Genomic DNA, 9,814 nt, shown 5'->3' with positions numbered 1-9,814 from the left:
GTGTGGCCGTTTCAGACTGTCTGAACTTGAGGGGTGGGCGGGGACTCCCTGCTGCCCTAAGTGCAGAGGTGATTTTTGTATGCTTAACCGGGATGACTGGAACGGGTGAACGGATGAGTGACCCTGGTGGGGAAGCTCTTAGAGCGCTGACGTGGAATGTCCGGGGGCTGAATGACTATCGCAAACTCAGAAAAGTATTAAACTATCTTCACCGACATCACATTGACCTGGCACTACTCCAGGAGACTCATCTCCCGCTTACAAGTAAGTTGCTAGCGGCGAAAGGCCTGGTGGGCTCTAGCGAGGCAGCAGGTTTTACATCGCACTCCAGGGGGGTAATAACCTGGGTAAACCCACGATCGAGACTGCGGTTGACGTCGCTGCTCTCCGACCCGGACGGGCGCTACTTAATAGCGAGATGCGTGGGTAAGGGCCACGACTTGATTGTGGTCAATGTATACGGCCCTAACTATGATTCCCCTGACTTCTTTGACGCACTGGCGGCACAATGCAGGCTGCACGTGCCCACTGGCATGGTATGGGGTGGCGACTTTAACTTCACATTCAATCCGGAGTTAGACCGCTCCTCGGGGCCAGCCCGCCGCCCAGCGACCGCCGCCCTACACATGCAGGCGGAGTTGATCAGGCTCGACATGCTTGACGTCTGGCGACATCGTCACCCGGGTAAAGGGGGCTACACGCATTACTCGGCATTTCACGATGTGCACACCAGAATAGATTACTGGTTGGTGTCCCGGTCACTGCTTGCGTGCGTTACGGACTGCGAGGTGTTGCCGCGCACTTTGTCGGACCACTCCCCTCTGCTGCTGGCCCTGACCACTCCGCATCGGCGAGTACCGCCGTTCACGTGGCGGCTGCCGCCGTATTCACTGTTGGACGACGTGTTCCGTGGGGAACTGGCGGACGAAATAGACACGTTCTTTGAGGTTAATGCAGGCACAGTCCAGAGTTTCCAAATAGTGTGGGACTCGTTCAAGGCTTATATTCGTGGTGTAGCGATGACTAAGCATTCGGGAGTGCTTAAATCCATCCGGCGGCGGCTCGGGGCCCTGGAGACGCAGATAGCTCAACTGGAGGTGAGTCAGGGGGCCTCGGTGGACCCTGAGGTGGCCACGAGGCTGCAGCACCTGGTCACTGAGTTCAACAGTGAAGCGGACCGAGAGGTGCAACATATGGGGAAGTATGCCACAGCCCGCACGTACGGGGAGGGTGAGCGCCCGGGATCCTTACTAGCGGGAATACTGCGTAACTCTAGGCGACCCCTGGTCATTGAGGAGCTCGTCACTGCTTCGGGCGATGTGATTACCGAGGAGGAGGGGATCATAGAAGAATTTAGGGCCTATTACGCTGGACTGTATAAATCGCAGTCCTCGCGCATGGAGGAGGAGATAGACGACTACCTCAGTTACCTCAAAATGCCGTTTTTGTCCAACTCGCGGCGGGAATTCTTGGCGCTGCCCATACAAAAAGACGAGATCTTGGAGGCTTTGGGAAGTATGCGGGCGGGCACTGCCCCGGGAGCAGACGGGCTGACGGTGGCCTTTCATAAAGCCTTCCAGGACCAGCTCCTCCCGCACCTTATGGCCCTTTTTGACGACATTTGTCTCGAAGGTAGTATGCCCGACACGATGCGAGAGGCCCTGCTTGTTACAATTCTAAAACCCGGGAAGCCTCCCAACCAGTGCGGATCCTATAGGCCACTCTCACTGATCAATGTCGATGCCAAAATATATGCGAAGGTGCTGGCCACGCGTTTGGCGCTTCTGGTGCCGGAGCTCGTGGCGCCGGAGCAGGCGGGCTTCGTCCCATCCAGGAATCTCACGTACAATATCCGCACGGTCCTTGGAGTCATGCAACATGTGCGCCCAGAGAGTAAGGCTATAGCGCTCTTCCTTGATATGGAGAAAGCGTTTGACTCAGTGGAGTGGCCGTTTATGGTGCGGGTGCTGAGGAAGCTTGGGCTGGGAGAGCCTTTTCTGCAGATGATCGGGGCATTGTATTTCAGACCCACTGCCCGGCTTCGCCTCGGAGATCGTGTCACGGAGCCGTTTGCAATCACTAGAGGGACCAGGCAGGGTTGTCCTCTCTCCCCACTTCTTTACGCGCTGGTGGCGGAGCCCTTAGCGTGCGCAATAAGAGAATACCACAGATTCGAGGGAATTAACTTTCCCTCATATAAGATTGGTATTTCTACCTATGCGGACGACACGCTACTGTACATCAGAGACCCGGAGGAGAATCTCGCCTCTATCTTGCGGGAGGTGGTCCGGTTTGGGGCGCTGTCGGGCCTCAAAGTCAACTGGAACAAATCGCTGGCATTTCCGCTGACCCCGGCAACATTGCCGTTTCCTATGGAATACCCTCTGCAGTGGACAACGGACTCAATCCGCTACCTGGGCATTCGGCTACACAGGGACCCGGAGGTCTTGCTGAGGGAAAACTATGGGGTGGCTTATTCCAAACTCGTGGATGAGGTGGAAGAGTGGAACAGGCTGCCCCTCTCGCTGATGGGCAGGATAGCCATTATGAAGATGATCATCCTACCGCGATTTCTGTTCCTCTTTACCAACATTCCTATAGTGCTGCCCAGGTCTTTCTTTGCACAGCTGACCCAGACCCTGGTCCGACTGGCTTGGGGTGGTAGACAACCGAGAGTCCAGTGGAAAGTGCTGACGTTGCCATACGAGATGGGGGGTCTTGGAGCTCCGGACCTGGAGAGTTATTACAGGGTGGCGCAGGCGTCTCATCTGCATGCGTGGATACACGCTGAACCAGATGTCCCACATGTGCTACTGGAGCGCTTATTCGCGGATCCGGTACCACTCCCGGCGACGATCTTTCTGCCCGTGGATCGGAGGGCGGGACTGTTGGACTCGCTCGGAACTACTAACCACGCGTGGCACATGCTTATGAAACGGCAGGAATGTGACCTCTTATACTCCCCGCTGATGCGGGTGGAGTGGGCAGTTTGGCTCTCTCCTCTGCGAGAAGCAGGGGTGACGCGGGCGCTGGGTGCTTTGGGTATAGTTAGGATGGCTGATCTGTTCCAAGACGGCGTGGCTAAGACGCTGGAGAGTGTTGTATCGGCACAGCCGGGGTGCACGTTACTCCAGCGCTTTCAATTCCACAGGGTTCGGGGCGCACTGCTGTCCCTTCTGGGGCCGACTGCGGCGGAGCCGCCCGAGATCCCGGAGCTTACATATGTCATTAAAACTGCGGCGCCGTCTAAGCTGGTCTCGATACTCAAAAAGATTGGGGATCAACACAGGGAGCCCCAGTGTTCTGCTGCGCGGCGAGCCTGGCAAACGGACCTTGAAATGGACATTTCGGATGAGATGTGGAGATACTGCTGCTCCAGCACTAAAAAGGTCTCTTTGAACGGTCGACACCGATTAATACACTTTAAGTTCTTGCAGCGGGTCTACTACACCCCTGAAAGACTACATAGATACGGGCTGCGCCCCACGGCGGAATGCGAGCGTTGCCATGCTCTTGTGGCTGACTTCCTACATATGGCCTGGCTTTGCCCGGGTGTGGCCCGGTTCTGGATGGCGGTATTCCGTGAGTTGAGCCAGATCTTGGAAAAAGAGATCCCCCCTGGTCCAGCTCTAGCGCTTTTGGGCTACTCCAAGCCGCTTCCGCGGGCGCTGAGGCGACTGACGGATGTGGCGTTGCTGATTGCGAGACGAGTCGTGGCGGCCTGCTGGATGAGAGGGCCGCTTCCCACTAAGAAAAGATGGGCCAGGGATATGCTGTACTGTAGCACACAGGCGGAAACGTATAGCGAACTGTTGCCCCCTAGGAGTCGTCCTAAGAACTTCTGGGCGCTGTATAGCACTTACATGACAGCTGGAGACTCTGAGGAGGTTGGTCGAGGGGAGACGCAGTATGAAGCCCCGGAGGTGTGCGGTGGGGTAGTGGAGGGTGTGCCACCGGATTAGAGTTCGATGGAGGTGAGATGAGCTATGATGATAGTGTGACGTTTGAGAGAGCGACTGGTTGGCGAGATGAGGGTTGGGGTGTCCCCTGTATGAGGCGTGTGCTACCTTGCGGCGTGCTTGCGAAGCGGAGACTGGAACCGCAGGATTGGCCAGGCCTGGAGGCAGGGGGTGTGATGTCTGGCCGGAGTTCGGCGCCCTGGTTAGAGACAGCGTGCATGAGTAGACATGAAACGGGTGAAGACAGCGGCTCGATGGCGAACGGGGTGGGGGGTTGGGTGTTGAGATATGGTGTACGAAACTTCAGGTGCTTGAGCAGACTGCCTGCAGGTTGGAAGAGTGGGCAGGTTAAACCACGGTGCAGGCTGGGGGGGCATACGTATTACATGCGTTGGTAGTGCTTCAGCCCGGACTGTATCATGTAGAACTGCAATGCCGCCGGTCCTCCGGGATGTCGGCTAAATGGCTGTGTGAGAGCTGCAGGACCGTAACAGACGTGCTTTCTGAAGTAACCCATTGTATAAGGAGTATACGGCAGTCTGCTATGTCCATTTACCATATCTCAATAAAGGTTTTTGAAAAACTAAAAAAAAAAAAAAAAAAAAAAAAAAAAATCTATATTATGTTGGAGGGGTGGGAAAGGATGCCAATGACGATACTATGCGCTCGTGCACGCTGTCATGCACTGCGCACTGGCCGGCACTGTGCATGGGCAGAGGGCTGCAAGTGGTAACACCGATCTCCCAAGTGGGGGTTAGAATGAGAAAAGAGAAATGCCAGCTTCCTTGTGGGTGTTGCGTCTTTGTGTCAGGAGTCCTGGACTCAGAGCAGCGTCTTTTCTGGGTACGAGACCGCCAGACTAGAGGGGTTTACTTATTGAGAGAAGTTCAGATCTGTAAGTGGAGGAACACAGTTACCATTATGTGACCAAATTACTTGTACACTATCTCAACATATAGAGCCATGCAGTTAAAGCTTGTGACATATACATGAGATTACAGCAGTGCTTCAATGATCATTCGTAAGTCATGAAGAGGACAATGATCACTCAGTGATCTGCAAGACGAAAGCAAATCAGATGAAACATGCATTGTGTACCAACATTGACACTTTATCTTCTGTTGTGAACATCCTCGTACCATGATCAAAGTGTAATAATCATTCTTTGTACAATAGTTCCAAAGTTTTCTTTTAAATGCTGTATTTCGAGTCTTAGAGGTGCTTTTCGTAGAGCTGCTACTGCATTCCGCACAAATATGCTCTCCTTCACACTGGTACTGCTGTGATGGAACACGTTTTCCCTATGTCCGAGTGTACCATACAAAAGTCGCTGTCCTTGTTTTTGTGGGAATTCGCTTGTGCCTTTCAATCATTACCTTCACATCTCTGCGCACTATGAGCAAAGCTTGTTTTACCTGACTGCAGACACAAGGATGCGCGAGGGAAGCGATGTCTGCATTTTCGCTTTTGAGCCTCTCTTTCTCTACAGGAATTACAGGGCATGCGGAGAGCGCAGCGGGAGCCGAACTCGAAGCGCCGGGACTTGACTCTCCCGAGGAGGCCGACAAACGATGGCTGCGTGATGCAAGGGACCGGTGAGACCAAGACTGGAAACAGGCGAGTAGCTGCAACGTCGAGACGAAGTCAAGCGCTGCTCGCTCATCAGCGCAACTTTAATTAGCATATAATACAGGTGTCCTTGAGAGTTCATAGGGCCCGGACCCCCCAGGGACCCCCTCCGCTCCAACCCGCAGTGAACCCACAATCAATTTAGTCAGTCAAATGTGTGGGTAAAAACGGCCATGTTTAATCCAACAAAACATTCATAAACATGACAAGTAAAACATTATTATCTTTCAAATTTACAAATACACTTAATCACACTTTTAATATTTACAAGCGTTCATAATCCCTATTTATGTGATAACTAAATACTTCAGCACTAAGGGGCCTTCTGGCTCGCATCCCCTAACTGAGAACCACGCAAGGCGCAACCCACCTGCGTCCTTGAGCGGTGAGCCCCCCAGCCCTCGGTCCTTGTCCGTCTTTTCCCAGGGGGCCCACCCCTCACCACCAGGCTGCCAAGGAGGCTTGTGTGACCTGTCGCCCTTGCCTCTCCAGCCGGTGTCCCCATTCTCCCTGCGGAGAGCTTACGTCTCTCCCCTCAGTGCTGGCCTCGGGAGTATGCCAGCGGGCCTCCCGTTACCCTGAAAATCACTGTTCTGTGGCCTCTTTTCCGCCACTAGGGTGACCAGGGCCCACAGGTCCTTCACCCTCCCCACCAAAAAAAAGTTCTGCACGAACGACCAGATCCCTTTAATCCACATGTCTGTGCCAATGTCCGACAAGTGAACGCCGTCTTGATGAAACATCAGGTCCCCAGCGATTAATCTGTGGGGGATATGACACAAGACGTCTTACTGATACGTTCAAGGCCCGGGATCTGTCCCCCGTGGCCCAAGTCCGGCGGGGGATCATGCAGGACCAAGCAATCCGGGCCTGTGGAAATGTTTTCCCAAGCCAGGCGAATTTCGTCAGTAATTCCTCCCTTACTGCCATGCGACCCAGTTTCACCATGTCGTTTCCACCCAAGTGCAGGATAATTAAATCCAGGGACGGATGTCCCTCGTGGTCCCGCGTCTCCTCAACCAGTTGTCGTAACTGTCGAATTCGCAGGCCGCCGTCGCCTCGCCATAGGAACGATGTTCCTTTTAAACCCGGTGGTTTCGACACTCGCTTCTGCCGTAGCCGAACTGTGGCGCGCCGCATGAACGAGTGTCCCAACACCCAAATCACTTTTGAGGACATACTAGTAGCCAGGGAGAAGAAATAGAAAAGTTAGCGTGGTCTCATCCATAAATCGTTCATTGTCTCACAGCAACTCAGGTCGCACATAGCGCTTAAAACAGGATGTTGACCAGCGCCCCACCTTTTTGACTGTCTCGGTCGGTAAGCCGGAGCCTGCCGCCAGCGTCGCCGCCCCTATTCTGAATGAATGTGAGGAATATCCTGTAGGGTCTAGACCCAGGCAGTCCAGGGCCCGTTGAAACACGGCCCTGAACTGGTACCGTGATAAACAGTCACCCTGATCATGTATGAACAGGGCCTGACCCCCCCCCCCTGTGGGACGTATCGCCAAATATGCCTCCATTCTGGCTACAGGGCAAACCTCATCCCCCGGTGCCGGAGACAAGTGAATTATGGAACCTTTTCCCAGCGGATCTGTTTTGGATTTCCTCAGCGCTACCACCAAGCCACTGGGGTCTACCTTCGTGTCCTGCCGCTGGAGACCCCCTGCGTGATCCAGTTTAGAGGTCCCTACCAATTCTCCCAGTCGGAATGCCCCATAAAAAGCTAAGGAAAAGGCTGCCCTGAATAATGTACACTCATAATGGGAAATGCATACTGACTATAGTACCCCCAAAATGTCCCTTAGTGTCTTTACCTCCAGTGGCCTTCTCCTATCTTTCTTCACCCCCTCCAGCCTAGCCCAGCCTGACAGCGCCCTCCTCACCACAAAAGTTGCCCCGGGGTCCTGTTGGCCCGCCAATTTTGGAAAAAAAACTTATCGCAGTCACGTGCGCCCTGGCATAAGATTCTGGTCTACCCTGATCCTTCAGTGCTACCAAAAACTCGCAAAGCGCCTCTGTGGAAAAAAGGCAGGACCGGCTTATGTGCATAGCAAAAGTCCTGTATGCTTTGAACTGTTGTTGGTAAGTCCTTCTAGTGCGTTCACTCAACGACGCTCCCACCAGCCCCGCTAGGCCGGGACTCCAATCTTCCACAGAGATGTCGGGAACACCGTCATCTGCTCCTCTGCCTGAGGGTGATACTTTCTGAAATCCTGCAACTTGGAGCGAGACAAGGCATGAGCAGCCTGATTTTTTACACCTGGGATATGTGCCGCCTTGAACAACAGATTAAGCTTTAAACAAGCCAAGACCAAATGTTTCAATAACCGCAGGACATGCTTGCAAGTAGCCTCTTGCCTATTGATAGCTTCAACTTCTGCCATATTGTCTGACCAAAATATCACTGTCTTGTTCTTAAAGAATGCGGCCCAGATATCCACCGCCACTATGATCGGGAATAGTTCCAAGAAGGCTATGTTCCTAGTCAGGCCGCTCTCATGCCATGCAGCAGGCCAGTCGCCTCTACACCACTGGGACCCCAATACTGCCCCAAAACCAATGCTACCTGCTGAATCAGTGAGCAAGCCCAAGTCTGAATTAGAAACTGCTGGCTCAGGCCAGAATACCTTCCCGTTGAAATCCCTAAAAAAACTACGCCAGACCCTCAGGTCTTCCCTCACGTCCACCTGTAGTCGTACGTGATGGTGTTTCTGAGTGAGTCCCGCCATTGCCCGGGCAATTGACCTCGAGAAAGGGCGCCCCATCGGGGTGATCCTTAATGCAAAATTCAACTGGCCAATTAGTACCTGAAGCTGATGCAGCGTGACTTTGGGTCCCGCCAGGGCAGAATCTATTGCCTGCGAGAAGGCCTGTACTTTGTCTAGTGGCAACCTGCATTCTCCTGCTACTGTATCAATCTCAATGCCCAAGAAGGACATGTTGGTAGCTGGGCCCACCGTCTTACCGGGCACCAGCGGCACTCCCAACTCTTCAAACATTGCCACCAGCTTGCTCAGTGCCTGTCCACAGCTTCCTGATGCAGGGGGGCCCATGATCATAAAATCATCTAAGTAGTGTAGTATATCGCTGTGCCCTGTTCTGAAGACAAACAACCACTGCAGCATAGAGCTGAACATCTCAAAATATTTGCATGAAACTGCACAACCCATTGGCATGTACCTGTCATAGTAATACTGGAAATGTAGTTGGAAACCCAAGAGATGATAATCATCGGGGTGCACTGGCAAGAGCCGAAAAGCAGACTCAATGTCGGTTTTTGCTAAGAAAGCATTGGGCCCTAAGTCGCGCAACCTCTGTAGAGCCGCATCAAAAGAAGAATAAGTCACAGAGCACAGGGACAGGTCTATGGCGTTGGATAAGTTATGAATCATTCTGAAGTGGCCCGGCTCTTTTTTGGGAATCAAACGAATCCTGGCAATGGAGGAGTCGTGAACGGGCCAGCCACCTGCCCCAGCGCCCTTTCCTTATCAACCTTCAGTGACACTACTTCCTGATGCATGCGCGCTGACAACAAGTTCTTGCAATAGTCTACTGGGGGCACCCCCTGCGCTGGGATGCAGAAGCCTGTAGAAAAACCCTCATATAAAGTTCTGGCTGCCTTCCTGTCAGGTTACTGATTTAGCCAGAAAATCAGCTTCCCTAAATCTACTGGCGTAGGTAATTTATTGTGGAGGTGGTGGCTTGGATTCCTTCCCTTTTTCTTTGGACTTCTTGATACACTTAAACTCAGGATGGGAGGGGTGGCCGCAGTAAGCACATGCGTGCTTGAACTTGCATGTCCCTGGGGCCCAGGTAAATGTTTTACGATTAAAGGCCCAACATGTCCCTTTCTTTTCGCCTGCGTGCGCCTGGGGAAGTCCGAAAGAGCTGCCACATGGGAGTCTTATTGTTAACGCTCTCTAACCATACATTTACCTCTGTTTGATCCCAACCCATGTCGGGGTCATCAACCTTGGCCCACCTAAAATCTCTATCATAATCAAACCAAGCTGCCCCCCCATACATGGCCTGCGCCTTTAGAATTTTGTTAGAATAACATATCAGGGGTATCGCCAATTCTGGCTTCTTCTCCAACATTACTATTGAAAAAACATTGAAACCAAACAACCAATTAGTAATTGATTCTTCCACCCTCGGTTTCCTCTCCCTGAAGGACCCTTCCTTCCGGTCCTTCTCGCTAGCTTCCTCTTCCCTCCTCTTTGG

At 52.9% G+C, this 9,814-nt stretch overlaps 1 protein-coding gene across 1 annotated transcript; it reads right to left on the bottom strand.

The window, feature by feature from the left end:
* Positions 1 to 7,719: 7,719 nt before the first annotated feature.
* Positions 7,720 to 8,760, bottom strand: LOC146822092 (uncharacterized). Its single transcript, XM_085609962.1, has one exon. The coding sequence runs from the start codon at positions 8,758 to 8,760 to the stop codon at positions 7,720 to 7,722; it is 1,041 nt and encodes a 346-aa protein (XP_085466088.1).
* Positions 8,761 to 9,814: the final 1,054 nt, after the last annotated feature.

This window comes from Triturus cristatus, chromosome 6, assembly GCF_964204655.1.
Source record: "Triturus cristatus chromosome 6, aTriCri1.1, whole genome shotgun sequence".
NCBI classification, from domain to species: Eukaryota; Metazoa; Chordata; class Amphibia; order Caudata; family Salamandridae; genus Triturus; species Triturus cristatus.
The sequence above is the reverse complement of the archived record's forward strand: the minus strand, read 5'-3'. Positions and strand labels throughout refer to the sequence as shown.

What these genes read in the sequence shown, in the direction of transcription:
- LOC146822092 (XM_085609962.1), bottom strand. Translation starts at nt 8,760, where the DNA reads ATGGGTTGTGCAGTTTCATGCAAATATTTTGAGATGTTCAGCTCTATG.